This window comes from Pipistrellus kuhlii, unplaced genomic scaffold (assembly GCF_014108245.1).
Source record: "Pipistrellus kuhlii isolate mPipKuh1 unplaced genomic scaffold, mPipKuh1.p scaffold_m20_p_3, whole genome shotgun sequence".
Lineage (NCBI taxonomy): Eukaryota > Metazoa > Chordata > Mammalia > Chiroptera > Vespertilionidae > Pipistrellus > Pipistrellus kuhlii.
Window position 1 is genome coordinate 106460794 of NW_023425529.1, and position 23003 is coordinate 106483796.

The following is a 23003-nucleotide window of genomic DNA, read 5'->3' on the forward strand; positions in this document are numbered from 1 at the left end:
TTTTTTTAATATATTTTGATTTTTTTACAGAGAGGAAGAGAGAGGGATAGAGAGTTAGAAACATTGATGAGAGAGAATCATCAATCAGCTGCCTCTTGCACACCCCCTACTGGGGATGTGCCCGCAACCAAGGTACATGCCCTTGACCGGAATCGAACCCGGGACCTTTCAGTCCGCAGGCTGACGCTCTATCCACTGAGCCAAACCAGTTTCAGCAAGTGTTACTATTTCTGAAAAAAAAAAAAAAAAAAAAAAAAAATGTAGGAGAAACTATTCACAGTGTTATCCTATAGTAAGTGGGAATAGTTGATGAGAAAAAATTTTTATTTTCTATCCTTTGAATTCCTAGATAATAAGCATGTTTCTTTTTAAAAACAAACAAAAAAATATATTAGTTTCCATTTGCTGCTATAACAAATTATTATAAAAACACACAAGTGTATTCTCTTTGAATTCTGGAAGTCAGAAGTCTAAAATGAGTCTTCATTAAGAGGCTAAAATCTGCCAAAACCGGTTTGGCTCAGTGGATAGAGCCTGTGGACTGAAAGGTCCCAGGTTCGATTCCAGTCAAGGGCATGTACCTTGGTTGCGGGCACATCCCCAGTGCAGGGTGTGCAAGAGGCAGCTGATGGATGATTCTTTCTCATTGATGTTTCTAACTCTCTATCCCTCTCTTCCTCTCTGTAAAAAAACAATAAAATATATGTTTTTTTTAAAGAGGCTAAAATCAAGGTGTCAGCATCCAGTTCCTCCTGCAGGCCTCAGGGAAGAATTTATTCCTTGCCTCTTCCAGCTTCTAGAGGCTGCTGGCATGCCTTGATTTGTGGTCACATCATTCCAATCTCTAATTCCATATGCACATTGCATTATCCTGACTCTAATCTTCCTGCCATCCTCTTTTAAAAATCTTTGTGATTGCCCTCGTCAGTTTTGCTCAGTAGATAGAGCATCGGCCTGCAGACTAAAGGGTCCCAGGTTTGATTCCAGTCAAGGGCGCATGCCAGGGCTGCAGGCTTGATCCCCATATGCTGGAGGCAGCCGATTAATGATTCTCTCTCATCATTGATGTTTCTCTCTCTCTCTCTCTCTCTCTCTCTCTCTCTCTCTCTCTCTCTCTCTCTTTCTCTCTCCCCCTCTCTCTCTCCTTTCCTCTCTGAAATCAATTATATATACACAAAAGAAAAACAAAAACGTTCTGATCTCTCTGGGAACACCCCAATAATCAAAAACAATTTTCCCATCTCAAGGTCCTTAACTTAATCACATCTGCAAGTCCCTTTTACCATGTAAGGTAACATATTCATAGGATCTGGACATTAGGATGGGGGCATCTTATTTTGAGAGGAGGGAGTACCATTCAGCCAAAATGTTCTTGGAGAATGTCTCCAGAATCTGAGGTGTGGGGTAGGGGTGAGGAGAAGCACTTTCATTATTATTTTAAACTAGAGGCCAAGTGCACAATATTCGTGTATGGGGTGTGTGTGTGTGTGTGTGTGTGTGTGTGTGTGTGTGTCCCTCTCAGCCCAGTCTGCACCCTCTCTAATCTGGGACATCCCTCTCACAATCCAGGACTGCTGGCTCCCAACCGCTTGCCTGCCTGGCTGCCTGATTGCCCCTAACCACTACTGCCTGCCAGCCTGATCACCCCCTAACCACTCCCCTGACAGCCTGATGGATGCCTAACTGCTCCCCTGCCAGCCCAATTGCCCCTAATTGCCTACCCCTGCCGGCCTGGTCAACCCTAACTACCTTCCCCTGCCAGCCTGGTCACCCTAACTGTCCTCCTCTGCTGGCCTAATAACCCCTAACTACCCTCACTTACCAGCCTAGTTGTCCCTAACTGCCCTCCCCTGCTGGCCTGGCACCCCCCCCCCAACTGCCCTCCCCTCTGCCCTCCCCTGCTGACCATCTTGTGGTGGCCATCTTGTGTCCACATGGGGGCAGCCATCTTTGACTACATGGGAGCAGGCATCTTGCGAGTTGGAGTGATGATCAATTTGCATATTACTCTTTTATTAGATAGGATTCTTACATTGAATACATAGTTTTCATTAAAAACCTAATATACATACCATATTTCATCAGCCTTAAGAATCCATGGGTCATATTTATTTTATTTATGATTGAGGGGGGAAAAAATACTGACTAACTATGATATTCATTGTTATATCATGGTAAACTGTTTGCAAAAATGCCCTCAGAAATCCCACTCCTTTGCAATGTGACTTGACTGCTCTTCTCATCAAGAGGCAAACTCGATTACTCCACTCCTTGACTCTGGGTTTGGCCTTGTAACTTGTTTTCACTAATGGGACACTGACTCATCCAGAAGCTGGAAAAAGTACGTGCACAATGGGGCTGGCCCTCTCTGCTGCTGCCTTTCTGCCGTGTGAACAAGTCCAGGCAGGTCTACCCGCCGCTCCACCCAACTCACTGAATCTTACGCAAAAAAATAATTGTTGCAACCCACTAATCCTGACGACAAAAAAGCATTAAAAAACAGTGAAAAAAATGTGGATCTTCAAATCAATAAAATACGGCTTTTCAGTGTAACAGCAGCATATAAGGATCTATAAAAAGTATGTATATGAGAAGTATATATAAAGTAAGAATTCTTACACCACATTTGGCTGCTAAAGATTTTTTTTGGCTTCTTTTCTGGTTTTCAGTTACTGTACTTTTCATATAGATGAAATCACTGAATAAGTAAGTGATCACTGGCAGCAATAATGCTGACACAGATTATTAGAGCAGGATAAATTATTGTGTCCGTTTGATAGAAAAGAAACTAACACCTTCTAGAATTAAATGGTAAAAAAAATTATTACTTTTTCATTAAGGTAGCTACTGTGAATCATAAATTAAGAGTAAAAGCCCAGGCTTATGTGGCTCAGTTGGTTGAGCAGAGTCCTATGTACGAAAAGGTCTCCTGCTCAATTCCTGGTCAGGGCACATGCCTAGATTGCAGGCTTGATTCCCCCAGTAGGGGTATGCAGGATGCACTGATCAATATTTTCCTTCCCCTTTCCTTTCCCCTACCCTTTCCATTCCCCTTCCCCTTCCCCTTCCCCTTCGTCTCCCCCTCCCCCTTTCCCTCCCCTCTTCTTTCCTTTCCCTTTCTTTCTTCCTTCCATCTTTTCCTCCCTCCCTCCCTTTCTCTCTCTCGCTCTCTCTTTCTCTTCCTCTTCCTCTCTCTCTAAAATCAATAAAAACTATTTTTTTAAAGAAGTGACAATGAATATCATAGTTAGTCAGTATTTTTTTCCCCCTCAATCATAAATAAAATAAATATGACCCATGGATTCTTAAGGCTGATGAAATATGGTATATATAATTAAATATCTTTGAATTTAATTATATAAAGTATACAGCTTTATTACAAAACTGAAAATACATTGTCACAGTGTGAGTTCTAGTATTATTACATTTGTAATTTTTTAAACAAAATGATTCTAGATACAAAAGAGGTTCTAGATCCCTCTCATTACAATGCTGCATTTATAGTCTTGCTGTGACCCTCTTGTTCATGCCTCATTGATATAAACCTACTACTCTTCCCATTTTGCACTTAAGGAAGCAAAGGTCCAGGTAATTGAGAATTTATGTGTTAAGAGCTAGTAACTGGTTCTGCTGAACCCAGGTCTGACTTCAATGTCCACTCTCTCAATCCAATGTTTTCCTTGTGGACAATACCCATTTCTAAAACCCAGAAACTTACCTTTGCCCCATTTGTATATTTTGTTAAAAGGTCAAACGACAGCTACATTGTGAAAGGTGAATTTCCTACTCTGTTACTTTAAAATCTAGTTTCTGGATTATCATAATAGCTATCATTTACAGAGTGTTCATTTCCCAAATAACTAGTCATAATAATACCTGATGCGGGTATATCATTGAAGGTAAATAAGCAAGAGAAATAGCTGCTTTACCCCTAAATAACTTCTATATATAAAAAGAATTACATAAATTCACAGATTATTAATTTAATGCACAGTGTTGGATGCTTATAATATACTTGACACCATGGTTGGGACTACAGATACAAAATAGCCACCAAAAAACAAATCTCCTATATTTTTGACTAAGGGATGTAAACTAAATTCATGCATTTTCTGATATCTAAAACTTTTATCATGTGCCAGGAACTGTATATACAACTCCTTCTGTTCTTTAATCCTCACAAACATCATGGCACATTTTAAAAATGAATTTAACCTCTGTGAGAGAAGGCATGCATGTAGTAAGTGAAGGAGCTGAATGTAATCCAAGTAGTCTACCAGGCTTTCTTTACCACCCAACACTGCCTTTTGCAGTCTGTCTTGTGTTTTTTTATTTAAAACTAGAGGCCTGGTGCACAAAATTTGTACATAGGGGGGTGTCTCTCAGCCCAGCCTGCACCCTCTACAATCTAGGACATCTCTCTTACAATCCAGAACTGCTGACTCCCAACTGCTCACCTGCCTGCCTTCCTGATTGCCCCTAACCACTTCTGCCTGCCAACCTGATCACCCCCTAATCAATCCCCTGACAGCCTGATTGATGCCTAACTGCTCCCCTGCCAGCCTGTTTGCCCCTAATTGTCCTCCCCTGCAGGCCTGGTCACTCCTAACTGCCTTCCCCTGCAAGCCTGGTCCCCTGCAACTGCTTTTCCCTGCAGACCTGGGTCCCTCCCAACTGGCCTTCCCTGCAGGCTGGGTCACCCTCAACTTACCTCCTCTGTTGGCTTGGTCATCCCTAACTGTCCTCCCTTGGGTGCATAACTGTTTCTTAAATAGAAATTATGACTTAATCTGATCCTAATTACTCTCTTCAAGAGTTTCTATTTGATAAAGCAGGGTCATAATGAGATGCTCCTCTCAACATGTTTAGGGAAGAACTTTTCAGTGAAGAACATGAAGCAGAAATTTCTGAGGGAACAAAATGAAGGAGCCAACTCTAATATAAACACTTAAACTAAATGGAAACTTTGCCAATAAATGTTATAAATTGCCATGCATTATTTTTTAAAGAAAGTAATGTTTATAACACAAAGGATGGATTCCAGCCCATGTTGATATTTTGCTTGGCTTGAAAACTTTTTTAAAACAATTTTGCATTAAGTCTAAAAATTAAATGTCTTCACATGAAAATCTGGATTTCTAGTAGTTATTGAAAAATCCAGCGAAGAGTTGAGAAGCAGCTGTTCTCTTCCATTAGGCAAACACTCTGTAGTTTACTACAATCCCCATTATTCCTTCTTATATCAATACTATTGACACTGATACCCCACCCAGTTGTAAATTATTATTCTCAAAGCATGCTGCTTCCCTCTGGTGCCCATGCCATGTGAGCCTGTGACCCTGCTTTACAAATAATGTTCCCAGGAAGACTAAGTGATAAAAGTGTGGTTTTAATGTGGGTCTTACAATTCCCAATCTCATCTTTTTCTACCAGAGGGCTCTGCTTGACAATAGCCCACGAACAATTCTATGATTCTACTAATTTGGGGCAAATTAGTCACATTATAAAGTAAAGAAAACATCCTTCAATATCTTACTCAAAATGCCACTGAGAAAATATGGCCAGATTTGATGATTTGGTTGTTTTACATACAACTTAAAAGCCATGAATGTCCCTAGAAAAGTGCTTCCCAACCTTTTTACAGCACTGAGTAACTAGTCAGGGGTTTCCCAGCCAAAAGCATGCAGTCCTGGGGTCCAGCTGCTCTCAGCCATCACACCTCTAACTTAAACCTCTACAGGGGAACTTATGTTCCAGATATTCTGGAACAAAAATAGTAGAAAATATAATGAAAGTTTAGAAAACATGGTGGTTGTGTGTTTACAAATTCTTCTAGCAGTTCAATATCTGGCATCTAAAACAAGAAAAGCTAATGAATGACTTCAGGTGATTCTAAAAGACTGTCAATCATTGACAAACTTTCTGATATTTCTATTTACCAGATTAATTGATTAACTTTAGAGTGGTCAATGGCCAAGGCACTTACATACATTAATCATAAAGTCTCAGATCTATATTCATGAACTTAAGAAACCACAGATCCCAGATGTCAGGATTTAGATTACAGCATTCAGGCCAATCTGGGAATGTGTTCCAAGGAAAGGCAGTCCTACAATACTAGTAGAGTAACAGAATTGGGTGTAAGGGGAAGAGTTATAATCAGTTTGGTAAGAGTTAAAACCAGATATGAAGCTGAAAGCCAAAGAGCCATATTCAACCATAAGGATGAAAGCCATGTGCTGGAGATGAATAGAAAGAGATAAAGACCACCTATCTCCAGATGTTTTGTTAGGTGAGAGAAAGAAGCTTGTACTTGGTTAAGCCTAATTGAAAAATGCCTTCACTCAGCCTACAAGGTCTTTCTCATTCACGGGCCCTGTTTTCCATCAATAAATGCACAGTCTTCCTAAATAGTACTCAGTCATATCTACAATTCTGTAATACCAATACTTACAGCAGGTAAAAAAAGAAAAAAGGAGCATCACAAAGGTGTCAAAATGGATGTCTATAATCTTTCTACTTAATTAGTATTATCAGTTGTTGATTGGTTAGCTGAAAAGCTAGCTTTTCCTCTGAAAAACTAGGTTAGCCTGTTGTGATTTCCAAGAAGGCTACATACTGGTCCTTCTATATCTTCTTAGAGTGAGAGATGAATAGCACAGTGAGAAAGAAAAGAAGGGCTGTGGAGACAGATGAACCAGGGTGCACATACATCTGATTCCTCATCTTTCAAATAAGAGTAAAATACAAGCTTCATAAAATCTTCTTGAGGATTAAATAAGAAAAGACATATAAAGGGCTTAACGCAAGGCCTGGCGCATGGGATGCACTCAATAAATGTTAGCTATTATTATCAATATATACTGTGAATATCCTTGAATTTTTTTCAGTCTCATCCCTGAAATAGGATGCATACTGTGTCCATGTGTGCTTAAGGATCTAGTTTTATGTCATTTTTCTTTTTTTAGTTTTATGTCATTTTTTAAAGTTTGTTAAATGCATAATTAAATATTATATTTTTAAACAGAAAAAAATCTCATTTCACCATGTGTTCTGATTTGGAGTTTAGAAAATATGGTTACCATATGGACTCTAATTATTAGTTCAGAAATTTGTCACATCACAAGCTTTCATAGTGAAATACCTACCCATTCCTCACTTTATATTTACTAAAGGAAAATAGAGGTCAACATGTCAAATCAGCAAATGAGGAGAAAATGGTTATCTGAAACATGTCAAGTGCTACATAAACAGATTTCAAAGAAAACGGGGCAATGAAAGTTATGAGAAAAGCAAGAGTCAGTGCTTATTATTCTGTTGCTACTAGAGCAATAACCAACATACCAAGCTACAAGGGCATCTGCTCATCTCATGCCCACACCACCCCGTGGCCACATGCTGAATTGTTAACCTTCATCTGTTTCCTGAGACTTATCCTCCCTCCCCCACATCCACAGGCTTAATAGTGATTGCCATATGCCTGCAACATGACTACACTTCTGGCCACAATCTCAGAGTGAACAGCTGACCCTGGCTAGATCTGGGACTCAGAGCCTGATGTTAATCTCTCCCTGCCTATCTAGATTGTAACAGGTAAAATTCAGAAGCAGCTGGCAGCCATGTTCTGCCTTGTGGACTACCAAGTAAGAAACACAGGAGGTCAGTGTGAGCAAGAGAGAAGAATGAAGCAGACGGAAAACCATGAGGAGAGGGAACTTCCTAGTTTTTCATATGCTCCAGTTTTGAGTTCTATTCCTAAGGCCCAAATGCATGTCTGTCCTTGTATTCTGCAAGATACTTGAGCTTCCTCCCAGGAAACGCCAAAGCTGGTTTCTGTTCACAGTATCAAGACAACCTAAGACTCCACCATTACACATTACTAGAAGGCGACTTGTTTGCAGTGAGCCTCTCTCTCACTGTGAACTAACACAAAACACAAAATTCTATCGCTCCAGTTTTGCCTATTATGTTCCAAGTCCCGAGCTAGAGACCTTGAGAAACAGGGATGAGGAGACCACAGCATAAGACAAATAAAAAATTCCAATGCATGTGAGGAAGTGTTTTGATAAATACATGAAAAGTGTGCTGAAGGAGGAAGAAGCAGCCACACATTAATCCCCACAGCAGTTCTACAAGTAAAAGTTTATAGCTGCTAAAGCAAAAGTGTCCACAGAGATCTATATCAGGGTACTGTCAGAACATGTGCCAATCCTATCAGTTTTCCTTTCACAAAACCTTGAAAACCACAAGTGGGAGAGAGCTTAACTCTTCTCAGAATAGCCTTCTGATTTTTACTTAGGTATGTACTATCACCTTAAAAAGAAGTATAATTAATTTTTAAATGTAACTATAAGTATCTAACTACTTTACCTGAGATTTTGCGTTCAAATAGTCAAAACTTAGGCTGTGATATATGAATTAATTATTCCCTATGGGAAATAAACTACCAAGTAGCTAACTTTTTTCTTAACTTTAAAATCTTGATTCACCCTGGCTGGCATGGTTCAGTGGTTAGAGCATAGATCTGGGCACTGAAGGGTCACAGGTTCGATTCCCAATCAAGGGCACATATCTGGGCTGCAGATTTGATCTCTAGCTCCGGCGGGGACTCATGTGGGAGGCAACCAAATTATGTGTCTCTCTCATACTGATGTTTTCTTTCTCTCTCCTCTCGCTTTCTCTCCTATTTCCCCCTCCTTTCCACTCTCTCTGAAAAATCAATAGAAAAAATTTCCTCAGGCAAGGATTTTTTAAAAACACGTATTTCTTTTGTATTATGGTTACTTAATTCTCAATTTGTGGCACTCTCCTAGCTAAAGTGCATATCAAATAACTGTTTCAAAATTTTGACCCATTTTCTCAACAAATCCATCTGGTATTTGCCACCAGCTTTAACCTCACTTTCCACATATATAAGAATGGACTTTCATGTGAAACCCAGAGTTTTAAACCTTGGCCATTCATTCAAACTCCTAAAAACATTGTATATGAACAAAATCTGTTCAGTGGGACTCTGGCCCATTAGTTGCTAGATTACGAAGCCCAGGCTTCCAGCTGAGCGCGGCTCAGTTAGAATTTCATCCTGACCTCCACACATTCCCTATGGAAGAAACAGCCCTGCCCTCTAGCAAACTAGTGAGGGCAATGGGCACACCACTGCACGACAAGGTGGCAAATGGAGAGAGAGATAAAAGCCTGCAAAGGAGAACAAACACCCACTGCTATACACCTCCCCTGATCACTGGCTCTCACAGGGTAAGTTTCAGAAGAGGCAGTAAAAACGACAGAGTAACCCCACTCTTATATACCCAGAGAACTAAAGGGGCTCAGAACTATACAAAAGCAAATAAAATTTCAACAGCCCCGCCCCTTTATGTACCTAGGGTAGATTCTTAAAACAGTCCTTGATGTAACCACAGCAACAGGGGAAAAAAACCAAAAAAAAAACCTTGCCTACTGAGAGGCATAGTGATATCATAAACAAAATATAAAACTTTACTGAACATACATGCTCCAAGAACAATGCCAGGTAATATAGGAATATCATTTCATGTAAACCTCCCAACAGCCCAAGGAAGAAACACTATTCCCAATTTACAGTGCAGAAACTGAGACTCTGAAATTCTAAAGTGCAGGAAAGAGCCAGGCATCTGGAGTCAAGTGATTCCTCTCCCATTAACTCACTGTCCTGGCCAGAGAGACTCAGGCTATTATTGAAGACACAAACGGCAAGCAGTCAAGAACAACTCATTAGCTAGAATAATTAAAAGTATGGAACTAGTATCTAAAAAAGCAAAGATCCTCAAAACATAACAGAACCCACAGAAGGCCTTGTTGATTATGAGAATTTAATGTTGAGATTAAGGTAATTTTACAAATAAATATGAAGCATAAGGGCTATTCAATAAATGATTTTGAAGTAATTCAACAGTAAATTTTTAAAAAATCATTAGAATCTTCAATTTATACCATCCAGTAAAATACAGTACAAATAAATCAACAAGTTTTTTCACCAAATTACATTACTAAGATGAAAGAAAAATAAACATTCAATGAACCTCTGGGTAAAGAATTACTTCAAAAGGTAAGTGTTTTCTATGTTAAAAAAAAAGGGGGGGGGAGGGTGCGCCAAACAACAGAGTATAAGACTTTACCTGGATTTTAATAGATGTAGTGTTAACATCCATACTATATATATGGAATGTATATACAAGAAATTGTTCAAAGAGCAAAGACGATTCAATGGATAAATGGGCAAAAGGCAGGAAAAAAAATTCACAAAAGGAAAAAATAACAAGTAAACAAGTAAATAGGAAAATATTCACTAATCAAAAAATACATATTAAATGTCAATGAAGTGCCACTATCAAGTAAATTCTAAAGAATTTTTAAATAATAATAACCATGGCTGGTCAGATGTGGCAAAACTCTTATTCTCATATGTCACTATAAATATTGCTACCAGCCCCGTGCACGAAATTCATGCACCGAAGGGGGGGTAGATACAGGGTGGCAGTGCATATCCCTCAGCCCAAACTGACCCTCTCCAATCTGAAACCCCTTGGGGAATGTCCGACTGTCCACTTAGGCTCGATCCCACCCTAAATGGGCAGTTAGACATCCCCCTCACAATCCAGGACTGCTGGCTCCCAACTGCTCACCTGCTTGCTTTCCTGATTGTCACTAACCACTTCTGCCTATCAGCCTGATCATACCTTAACCACTCCCCTGCCAGCCTGGTTGATGCCTAACTGCTCCCCTGCCAGCCTGTTTGCCCCTAACTGTCCTCCCCTGCAAGCCAGGTTCCTCTAACTGGCCTCCCCTGCAAGCCTGGATCCACCCTAACTAACTGCCTTTCCCTGCAGGCCTGGTCCTCCCAACTGCCCTCCCCTGCTGTCGTGATGGCCACAACAGCCCTCTCTTGCACGCCTGGTCCCTTTCAACTTCCCTCCCCTGCTGAACATATTGTGGTGGCCATCTTGTGTCCACATGGGGGCAGAATCTTTGACCACATGGGGGCAGCCATCTTGTGTGTTGGAGTGATAGCCAATCTGCATATTATTCTTTTATTAGATAGGATAGAAGCCTGGTGCATGGGTGGGAGCCAGCTCATTTGCCCTGAAAGGTGTCCCAGATCAAGGTGGGGGTTCCCTTGGGGCATGGGATGGCCTAGGCAAGGGGCCTGTGGTGGTTTGCAGGCCAGCCATGCCCCTGGCGACCCAAGTGGAGGCCCTGGTATCTGGGGTTGATTTATCTTCTACAATTGAAACTTTGTAGTCTGGAGCAAAGCCAAGCCTCCTGCTCACTCTGTGGCTGCCTCCATTTCTGTTGGAATTTATGTCTTCTGTAGCTTCAGAAACTTGGCTTCCTCCATTGCAGAGGGCAACCCTAGCCTCCTGCTCTCTGCAGCTCCGTGGCTGCCGCCATTTCTCTTTGGTTTTATCTTCTATCATTGAAACTTTGTAGCCTTGAGTGGAGGCCTAGGCAGGTGGAAAGCTTGGCTTCCTCCATTGCCAGGGAAACCCAAGCCTCTCTCCTGCTCTCTGTGGCTGTAGCCATCTTGGTTGGGGTTAATTTGCATACTCAATCTGATTGGCTGATGGTTAATTTGCATATTGCTCTTTTATTAGATAGGATATGTGCCACAAATCTTTTTAAAAGCAATACGGCAATCTTTTTACAATTTTCCTGAAGAAATAATCTAAAATTCAGAGGAAACAACATCTATATGCACAACAATGTTCATTATAACATTTACAAAACTGAAAATAATGTAAATAGCCAAAAATAAGTAACAGATAAATTACTATGTACCTACCACATTATCAGCACCTTGATAGAGGGCTGCCTTGTTCATGATAGAAAATCCAGGGCCAAGTTTATAATAGCACAAACATTAGATAAATAAGTAAATACTGAGAAAAAGAAAAATACACTGCCTCTCAAAATGATGGTTAAAGATTAGATAGTTGGTGGCTTAATTTTAAGTGGGGACAAGAATATAAAAGTACAATTAGTCATTGTGCTAAGACAGTCAGCAAACTCATTAGTCAACAGAGCCAAATATCAACGGTACAATGATTGAAATTTTTTTTGAGAGCCAAGCTTTTTAAACTTAAACTTCTTCTAATGCTACTTCTTCAAAACAGACTCGCCCAAACCATGGTATTTTGTGGAAGAGCCATACTCAAGGGGCCAAAGAGTCATATGTGGCTACAGAGCCGCAGTTTGCCGACCAGTGCTAAACAATTATTCTTTATTATGGATAAATTATCTTTATTTAAAATGTAAACATACCTGAGGATTACTGTTATGATTACTGAAGATATAAGCTAATCCTCAGAAATTGAAAAGCTAAAAAAATTTAATAATTAGCTTGGCCAGTGTTGCTAAATGGTTGAGCATTATTGACCCATGAACCAATAGGTTATTTATTAGATTCCAGGTCAGAGCACAATGCTCAGGTTTCAGGCTCAATCCCCAGAAGAGGGAATGTAGGAAGCAGCCTTTTCATGTTTATTTCATTTATATTTTTCTCTCTCTATCCCTCTCCTTTCCTTTCTTTCTAAAAAGCAATAAAAATATATCTTTAAAACCTTGAATAACTAATGGAAAATGATTAAAATCCCTAAACAGCTCTATATTATAGGTAAATATTCCCAACTAAAAAATATAATTATACAGAAAGGTTAACAACTGACATTTATAACTTACATGAGACATCATTTCTGAGTCCTAACTCAGTAATAAATGAACATAGGAAGCCAAAACATATGCACTCCTGTTTTTGTTTTTTTTCTGAACTTTCTCTGACTCTGAGCTGAAAGAGCTTATCTTATTTTCTTCTTACTTGGAGCCTTCTAGTGAGACAAGGTCAATTTTATGATGATCCAGTGGGAATACAGAAAGGGAAGGGATAAGTCAGGCTGGATGGAATGAGGGTCCTTAAATTGAACTGCATTTCCATCTTTTAGAACACCAAAGTTACAAAGAGAGAGAAAGAGGGTACAAAACTTTGACAGTTTCTCTATGGCAGCAATTTTCAACCTGTTTCATTTCACGGCACATATAAACTAATTACTAAAATTGTGGCACACCAAAAATACATTTTATCTTTTGCCGATCTGACAAAAAACAAAACAAAACAAACAAAAAAAAACACCTATAATTTTGATTCATTCCCATCAGATTGGTATTATTGTGCTGGCCGATATAATTTTTTTACTTGGCAATCTAAGAAAAAAGAGGTCAGTGCCTCTGACTAAATAGTAGGTATTGAATGTTTTAAAAACTCTTGCAGAACACTGGTTGAAAATCGCTGCTCCCATTACATGTCATGCAATCCACTGAATGAATTATAACCATGATTTCTAAAAAGCTACAATAGAACAGAAAATACCAGCAATGCAGCTCCTATTAAAAAGATGGCAATCTCTCAATCTCTCTCTTCCTCTCTCTCTCTCTCTCTCTCTCTCTCTCTCTCTCTCTCTCTCTCTCTCTCTCTCTCTCTCTCTTAAATCAATTAAAAACATATCCTTGACCTAGCCGGCTTGGCTCAATGGATAGAGAGTCAGCCTGCAGACTAAAGGGTCCCAGGTTTAATTCTGGCCAAGGGCACATGCCTGGGTTTTGGGCTTGATCCCCAGTAGGGGGTATGCAGGAGGCAGCTGATCAATGATTTGCTCTCACCATTGATGTTTCTATCTCTCTCTCCTTTTCCCTTCCTCTCTGAAATCAATAAATAAATATAATAAATAAATAAGTAATAAAATAAAAACATATCCTTGGGTAAGGATTTTTTTTAAAAGATACCATTTTATATAACTTTTGTTTCAGTTATATATTTGTATATGTGTCAAAATGTGTGTCTTAGGTAGCAATGCTAAATACATTTCTCACTATGATTTGTGATCAAAAAAGTTTCAAAAGCATTACTCAAGACAACCCAGGCCCTACTTGGGGGCCTGCAAACAACGCAGAGCTAAACTACTCAGTATTTGAAATGAAAGGATTCATAAAGAATTAGAAATGTAGTGAATCCAGTTTAACCAGGTATCAGGTACCAATACAAAACAAACACCTCTCCAATATTTCATCCAGGAATAAACAGCTGCTGCCATCCCAAGGCTCAGAAATACATCTTACAGTTGCCTCACAAAGCGCATACCACTTTTGCCTTCTGTGCACTTTTCACCATTTGAGGTTTTAGGATGATGTGATGCAGAGAAATGACACTTACCTAGTCATTATGTGAACAAATCATAGTGACAGTCCCAGCTAAGAAATGCTATGCTCTCCTTTGTTAGATGAAGGAACTGAGGCTTAGAGTGATGAGATGTCCTAGGAAATGTCCAAAGTCAATGTCGTACACACTAAATCAGACTCCCAGTACTTTTCCAAGAATCCTTAAATTAAAGGCACACAGCACCTGCCAGGAGACAAGTAAATGACTTTTTTTTCCTTTTTGGTCCTATTAGTAAGTTTATTACATCACTGAGTTAATTTTTACTAATGACTAAATGAAACGTTTGAATGAGGATGCTCCCTGCCCTTAAAAAAAAGAGAGAGACTATTTATTAAAGTTGCAAAAGGAAATGTTTGTTGTTGTTTTTTTTTATTTTTATTTTTTTGTTTTTTGTTTTTGTTTTTGTTTTTGCATTAGGGAATTCCTAGGCTAATTTGTGGCATTCTGCTTTGGAATCCCATTCCAAACAGATAATTAATCAACCAGTGTTTGACTTCATTCAATGGACATAGATTGCCTATTTCCTTTGAGCTAAGTACTGGGAATCAGATCACTTTATAGGAGGGGGGAAAAAAAGAAAAAAGAAAAAAAAAACCTCCCTCCCTTTTACCTGCAGGTTCTGCCTGCCTTCCAGGCTTGCAGAACACAGCCATGTTGCATACATTGGTCCCGAATAAAGTCAGAATATAAGGAGGTAATTCCCTAGAATCTCCTACCCTATAACCCACTACCATCTCCTCAGGGCCTTTTATGCCGAACTGCTCCCAGACAGTGCAGAAAGAAGCTGGAAAATGAGGAATCCAAAGTACCAAAGTTGGGCTTGTCCTTCGGAGATAGAACCCAATTAAAGCCAAAGCAGAGATACTCAGAAAAGGCCAATGGAACAAGCTATGTTCTATAACAGCAACAGAAATCTATCCCTTAAGTCAGATGGTTTTATGTATCTTATATTTCTTCCATTGGTATCCAGTAAAGTTCCAGGCTTTCTTTAACTGTGCTAAGGTGGTTTCAGGGTACCGTTTTATCCACTCTTGAGCCTGCAGATTAAAACAAGTCCACTATGGAACCATTTTACCTTTTTTTAGAACCCTTTGCTGGTGTGGTTCAGTTGGTTGAGCATCATCCTGGGTACTGAAAGGTCACCGGTTCAATTCCCAATCAGGGCACATGCCCAGGTTTCAGGTTTGGTCCTTGGTTAGGATGCATACAGAAGGCAACCGACCAAAATTAAAGAGAAGTAAAATGTACAGAACAAGAACTATGGAATCCAACCACTCTTCCACATCGGAAAATTCTTTTTTTCAATAATGAATCTTAGAGGTTGTGGTTTTATTATCTTCTAAAATTTCCTAAAGGACCTTGTCATTTTCATCAATGTAGTGTGTACATGTGCTTAAAACACAATAGGAACCCACATGTTTGTTGATGGACTAAAAGAAGTAATGCATGGACTTCCAAAGTTTTAAGATTGCCCACTCCAAACTTTTTCCCAGTGTATATATCTGTCCACACAGTGCTTTATAGGTGGTCATAAACTTAACTCAATAAATGTCAATCAAATGTCTACAATAGCCCAGCTGGTGTGGCTCAGTGGTTGAGCATCGACCTATGAACCAAGAGGACCTGGTTCCCGGTCAGGGCACATGCCTGGGTTGTGGACTCCATACCCAGTGTGGGGCATGCAGGAGGCAGCCAATCAATGATTCTCTCTCATCACTAATGTTTCCATGTCTCTCTCCCTCTCCCTTCCTCTTTAAAATCAATTTAAAAATATATTTTTTTAAAGTCTACAATAGTTAAGATGCTATGCTTTCAAGAGCAACGTAAGTCTATCAGTCACTAACAGTGAATGTTTATTGAGGGCCTACTGTGTGCCAAACAGGATACTAGACCCCAAAGATAATACAATAAATAAGACATACATATTATCCCAATAAATTCAGTTTTTTAAAAAGTGTTTGCCAATCTGATAGTATTTCCTTGTTGATTTAATTTTCTCTTCTTTTTATTAGTATTAAGTTTATCAGCCATTTTTATTTTCTTTCTATGAATAATCCTATATTTTTTTTAAAATATTTTTTATTGATTTTTTACAGAGAGGAAGGGAGAGAGATAGAGAGCTAGAAACGTCGATGAGAGAGAAATATCGACCAGCTGCCTCTTGCACACCCCCTACCGGGGATGTGCCCGCAACCAATGTACATGCCCCTGACGGGAATTGAACCTGGGACCTTTCAGTCCGCAGACTGACGCTCTACCATTGAGCCAAACTGATTTCAGCGAATAATCCTATATTTTATTAATGTATGCCACAAAGGAAACTAGTCTTTATCATATACATTGCAAATGTTTTCTCTCACTTTTGATTTGCCTTTGGACTTTAGCTGGAGATTTCTCTCATTTAAAAAATTTTAATTTTTTTGAGATCCAAGATGGCTGCGCCCAGGTGAACACCTAGCTGCAGCCACACACAACAATTTCAAAAAAAAAAACAACTAAAATATAAAACGGACATTGCCCAGAACTACAGGAAGGTTGACTGACTGGAAATTCTACAGCGAGAAGCAAGGAAAAAACCAGAAGGAGGCGAGGAGGAGCCGGAAAAGCCCAAGAGGCGCGAGAAGCGAGCACAGAAGGACCCGCATAGGGCGGGGCTGACGGAAGCCAAGGCTGCAGGCTCCACCCTGAAACCCTGTCCCATCTGTAACTGCGAAATGCGACAACAAAATAGATCACAAACGAAAGAAATGGAGGACAAAAAGCGTCTGGATATAGAGTTCAAATCTACGCTTATAAGGTTTTTCAAGAATTTCCTAGAAAAGATGGATAAGGCCTATGAGGATATGAAAAGAGATCAACTAGAATTAATAAGGAGTCATCAAGAAATGATGAGGGATCAACAAGAAATAAAGAATACATTGTCTGAAATAAAAAATATTTTACAGAGTCCTAAAAACAGAAGGGAAGATCGCAAGAATCAAGTCAAAGATTTGGAACATAAAGAGCCAGAAGACACTCCTCCACAAAAGCTAGAAGGCAAGAGAATCCAGAAAATTGAAGATAATGTAAGAAACCTCTGGGACAACTTCAAGCGAACCAACATCAGAATTATGGGGGTCCCAGAAGATGAGAGAGCAAGATATGGAAAACATACTGAAAGAAATAGTGACAGAAAACTTCCCCCACCTGGTGAAAGAATTAGACTTACAAGTCCAGGAAGCGCACAGAACTCCAAACAAAAGGAATCCAAAAAAGACCACACCAAGACACATCATACTTAAAATTCCAAGAGCAAAAGACAAAGAGAGAATATTAAAAGAAGCAAGAGCAAAGAAGGTAGTTACCTATAAAGGAGCACCTATACGATTGTCAGCTGACTTCTCAACAGAAACCATGCAGGCCAGAAGGGAATGGCAAGAAATATTCAAGGTGATGAATAGTAAGAACCTACAGCCAAAGATAATCTATCCAGCAAAGCTATCACTCAGAATCGAAGGTCAGATAAAGAGCTTCACTAATAAAAAAAAGCTAAAGGAGTTCATCACCACCAAACCAGAATTATATGAATCGCTGAAGGGGGTTCTTTCAGAAGAGAAAGTAAACAAAGATAAAAATTATGAACAACAAATACGTAACTATCAACAAGTGAGTCTAAAACACCAAAGAAATTTAAAAAAAAATCTGATGAACAATAGTAACTGTTGAATATAATAGAATCAGAGGTATGGAAGGGGAGTGAACTGACGATTCTTGGGGAAAAGGGGAGAGGGGGGCGTGGGAAGAGACTGAACATAAACTGTGCACCTATGGATGAGGACAATGGGGAGTGGGGAAAGGATGGGTTGGGAACCTGGTGGAGGAGAGCAATGGTGGGGGGGGAAAAAAGGAACATTTGTAATAATATGAACAATAAAAACTTATTAAAAAAATTTTTAATTTTTAAATAGTCAAGTTTAAAGTAAAATTTTTAAGAGGTGAAATTTATTTTTTTTAAATTTATGGTTTCTGGGGATATTTCCAAACTTAAAAATATCTCCATGATTCATTGTCAAAGTTATCCATGTTTTTTTCTAGCATTTTTATGCAATTTTTACCTTTAAGTAATTGTACCATCTGGAATACAGATTAAGAATTAAGGATGACACTGAGTTTTATTTATTTATTTTAATCCAAATGACTAACTGGTTTTTCCAGCATTGATTATTAAAGAATCAATTTTTCTTAAAAAAAAAAAAATGCGCATAGCATTTTAGGGAACTTATGGAGAAGATAAAGGACAAGTTCCCATAATACTGTTTAAAATAGAAAAATGTTAAGTTTTCAAAGGTATAGATAGAGGCTACCAGAGTCTGAGGTCAAAAGGGAAACCAAGGTTTCAAAAGAACATATGGGTTATGGGACACTGTCACTCAGGAATGGGGATATTATCTGTGTCTTAATCTTACAGTTTGGGAATGAAACAACTAGTTTCTGGCTGAAGCAGTTAATGAAAATGGCTTTGTAGGTTTAGATAAAAATCAATATTCTATCTTCATATCTTTAGTGACAGTGATATTAGATTTTGAAAAGCAAAAATACAGTCAATCTCCTTTCATGAAGATCATAATCAAAAATGGGTTCTAAACAACACAGTTATTTTTCATGTTTGAATACAGAAATACATAATAAAATGTAATAATAAAATATACATAAAGAATAATCCTGGATTTTATGAATGGGCTTTATATTTAACCATAACTCTATTACTTACATTGTAAATTAGAAAAGTGAAAATTAAGGTAGTATATAGCTAAAAATCACATTGCTTTTGTCCAATAATCAAATGAAATTTATTTTTAAGTTTCTTTCATATATGACACTTCAGCTTCTCCAAATACTTTGAATGCACCCCACTAAAGCTGTTTCCTTCAGGATAAACACACTGATATGGGAATCAGATTGACTTAGCTAGGCTTGGCTCTACCACCAGCTATATGAATTTGGTCAGGTAAATTTTCTGGCCTAAATTTTCTCATATGTAAAATAAGTTGTTAAAAGCAAATAAGCTCTAAGATTCCTCTGAAGTTAAAAACAAACAAACCTCAAAGCCTACCTCTACTCCCAAACCATCAACCAAAGCAAAAAGTTCCAAAACTAATATTAAAGGAATTTAGGTTTAACTACCTTTCTCCTTTTACTTGATTCAGCCAACTTAAGAATTTCCTAATAGCAGTCCGGTTGACAGTTTCATCTCTAATAGTTTCAAACTGGAGACAAGCGATGTGTATCCTATATTCCTTTAGAAACAATTCTGTAACAAAAAAAACTTTCTAGGTCCAGAAGCAATCTCTTTAATAGAATTGTGTCTCTATTGAAAAATTAAACCCTCATAGGCTTCTTTGTGGATTTCAAAAGGTTTCTAGATCAATGTATTCCATTTCAGCCATGAATTTCCTCTGTTTATTGCACACTGCTTTGCAATTGACATATGTTTACAATCTTTTCAATTGGATCTGCACAGAAAATAAATTCATGTGGCCATTTGTTTGCAGTATGATGTTGACAAGCACAACATATTCATCCTTGTTATACTGAAGAACCTATGATATGAATATAGCTAATAGGAAAATTTTTTGTGGCTACATTGTAAATAAAGTGCTGAAATGACTATAAAGACAGTAATGAACACTTTGTTGCTTTACCTCTGCCTACAATTTTAGGGTATTCTCTACCGCAAGCATAATTTGAACTTACATTAAGAAAACCTACTGTTTTAATGTTAAAGCCCCTTGTCATATACCTCTACAGTGTTAAGCTTTTTAGAATGCTAGTTGATATCATCAAAACAACAATTCCAGAAAATACCCTAGCTACTAGATTCAAGTAGCATTCCTATGAACATTAGCTCCGTCAACATAATATCTGCATATTAATGGACATTAAATTAAATAAAAAACCCTTTTGTCTGGCAAATAAGGGAGAATATTAAAGGCAGAACAAATGGCTCCACTTCTGCAAAATAAGCAAAATTAAAGCAAAAAAAAACAAAAGAAGAAGAAGAAGAAAGGAAGCAAGCAAAGGGAAGGAACTCAAGAGCTATTTGCAGCACTGGTCCCTTGCAAATTCTGAAAAGGAAGGCAAAGGAAAGAAGGCGCTTCTTTGGACAGGCACTTTTCCTTTGGCCAGAAGTCCAAAGTTACTCTTTTCACAACTTGCAATACCCATTGATTTCAGTATAAGATGTCTAATAGATGTGGATTCCATGGGAATGTCTGGGAGAAGAGTGGCATTTGCTTTCTCGGCTTGGAGCCCTAAGAACTGTACCAGAGCACTCAAAACCCCTCCGTTATTTTCGCAGAGGCAGCTGGGGGCATCCTCCTCACGCACACACCTGCAGGGTCCGGCGGCTCCTTCCTCTCCCCCTGCTGGCCTCAGAGCTGGACCAAGGTCCCGCGGCCCGCATACCGTTAGTCCACGGGCTACCCTGGCGCCGGCCGGCGACACCCGGCCGGCCCCTGGGAAGCCCAGAGATCACGCCCCTGTCCGAGCTCCGTGGCTCCGAGCCACGACGCGGCGGCGTGTAGCAGACACCGGCCCCGCCGGGATGCGCATTCTAATGAGAACTTGAGGGAGCGTGTCTACACTCGTGCCGACTGGGAGGTACAGCCCCAGCGCGGGCTAGGGGACCGCCGACCTGTCCCGCCCCTCCTCGCGGCGAAGGGCAGAGGTCCGTACCTGTCCTCGGAGACACTGATGACGCCCTCCTCCTTGGGAACGATCACGGCCATGTTCACCACCTCCTGGGACCCCTCGACCCGCTGCAGCAGGATCGGCTTGCGGGTCAGCGGCTTGGGCTGGATCTCCGCCGCCATCAGAGGAGGGGGCGCGGCGGGAGCGCCGCTGCCAAACGCGCGGTGGGACGGCGTGGAGAAGACCGCTCGGCCGGAGGCGCGCGCTGAAACGAGGACTCTGGTTCGCCCGGACGGAACGGCGGGGACCCGCGATCATAGCCCGGCCGCCGCCTCAAGGAACCACTCTGCGCTCCCGGCTCGGAGCCCCGAAACCGCCAGCCAGCGCAGCAACCCAGCGCCGCCACCAGCGCAGGGGGCGGGAGCTGGGGGCGGGGCCGGGAAGGGGCGGGGCCTGCCGCAGGGTGTGGCCCAGGGTGGACGGTGCACTTCCGGAGGGCGTGAAGGAGGACGCGGAGGGGAGGAAACCTCAAAGGGGGCGGGGCGCTGGCGCCCAATGCGCGTGCGTCTGCCCGCTCGCCCACTTCCGCCCGCCCGCCCGCCCCGCCCCTCTGCAATTCCTAAACCTTCGCAGCACATTTCCCCGGGACGCATGCGCCTTCTATTCTCTGAGGTTTCCTCCGAGCCTCGCCACCGTCCACACCCTGCGTGTTTTCCCCTCCCTTTTTAATCTCCCGGGAACGCGCTGGCCGGAGGCCTGCCCTCTCTCGCCCCAAAATTCTTCTAAAGAGGGCGGAGGGTGGGGAGAGGAAAAGCGCGCCGGGGCGAGGCCAGAAAAAGAAGCCAAGGGAGAGATGTAGTGGCGACGTGATTAATCAATCATGCACACTGGTTACCTGTCCGGAGCGGCTTTCTTAGTAAAGTACGGCGGGAGTCGGCTCACCTCTCTCAACTTGCACTGGGCCCAGGCCCCCGAGTGACACTCGTGGGCTCCTGGGAGTTGTAGTTTCTCGGAGCCTTCTCTCCCTTGGCTTTAAGTGACCTATTGCCCAATTCTCTGCGCTCCTGGCCCCGGGAGCTCCGTAGCCTCCCTGGCCATTGGCCGAGTTCCGGCCAGGACTGACCTCTAAATGCAGGGAACTGACGGAACAGGCTATCCTATGCCCTCGGTTCAAGCCGCTGCCCCTAATAGTGTAACTCTAGGGGTTAGGAAATAAGAGACTCTCTCATGTAAGTGTTTTTGAGGGAGTTTAGAGATCGTTATGTAGTGTCAACAAACTATATAGGTGGTTACTAGCTAAGATTACTTTAGCTCCCAAGTTAGGACTAGTATATCCCCCTTTCCTTCCTCTCCCCCCAAACTTGACCCCCAGGCCCCATTGCTCCTGGTTCTGACTCCTTTCCATTCCTTTCTAGCTTGCTCCAGAGACAATGGAGTTATTGTGATTGTGTTGCCAGAAAGGGGACCTGGCCCTGACCAGGTTTGTCTAAGGCCAGCTAGTTGTATGTGGGTTCTCAACTTGGTGCAGAAAAATTTTCACAACAGGAATCCAAGTGAATTTTAGAGGACGTTTCTTAAAGCTGGAGACTGTGAAACAAGGGGCGGGGGAAATGAGCCTAGGCTGGTCTACTTTGACTCACTAAGAAGTCAGAGAAATGGGGGCCTTGGGGACAGGATCAGGGGGCTTGTCTGGGACAAACTACTGAGGACATGCTCCTGGAAGGAAGAGGGAGTGCTGGGATCTTCCTTTGGAGGGGTTTTGAAGGCTGGGCTTTTAGAGGAGGGCCTCAATAGAATGCTCATCAGCTTTATGCTAATGTATCAAAATTAGGTGTATTCTCTTAACTTGATCTACCCTTGGGTATGGTTGGTAAATGGTGTATTTGGATTTCTGCTATCTCCCTCAGTAGGAGGATTTAAGCTATTTACCCTCTGGTTGGGGTGAGGTACAAACCTTTTACTCTTACGTGTCTTTGGTTTAGGGAAGATAAGATTTACTATATGGCTGTAAACTGCTGTTTAACTATCTGTCTGTTTCCCTATTCCTCTTGTCCTGGCTTACTGACCTTTCTCACACAGAACCTCTCTC

General features: G+C 40.8%; 1 protein-coding gene across 4 annotated transcripts in view; it reads right to left on the bottom strand.

The window, feature by feature from the left end:
- Positions 1 to 21355, bottom strand: part of WDFY2 (WD repeat and FYVE domain containing 2) — a 168947-nt gene extending 147592 nt beyond the window's left edge. The window contains exon 1 of one of the 4 annotated variants that reach the window (XM_036455240.2): positions 20960 to 21355. In XM_036455240.2, the coding sequence (XP_036311133.1) occupies positions 20960 to 21096 (137 nt within the window). In that variant the 5' untranslated portion in view covers positions 21097 to 21355. Of the gene's footprint in view, positions 1 to 11818; positions 12008 to 20959 lie in introns of those variants that run through there. The other 3 variants (XM_036455241.2, XM_036455238.2, XM_036455242.2) reach the window with 3 other exon arrangements.
- Between the last annotated feature and the right edge of the window lie 1648 nt (positions 21356 to 23003).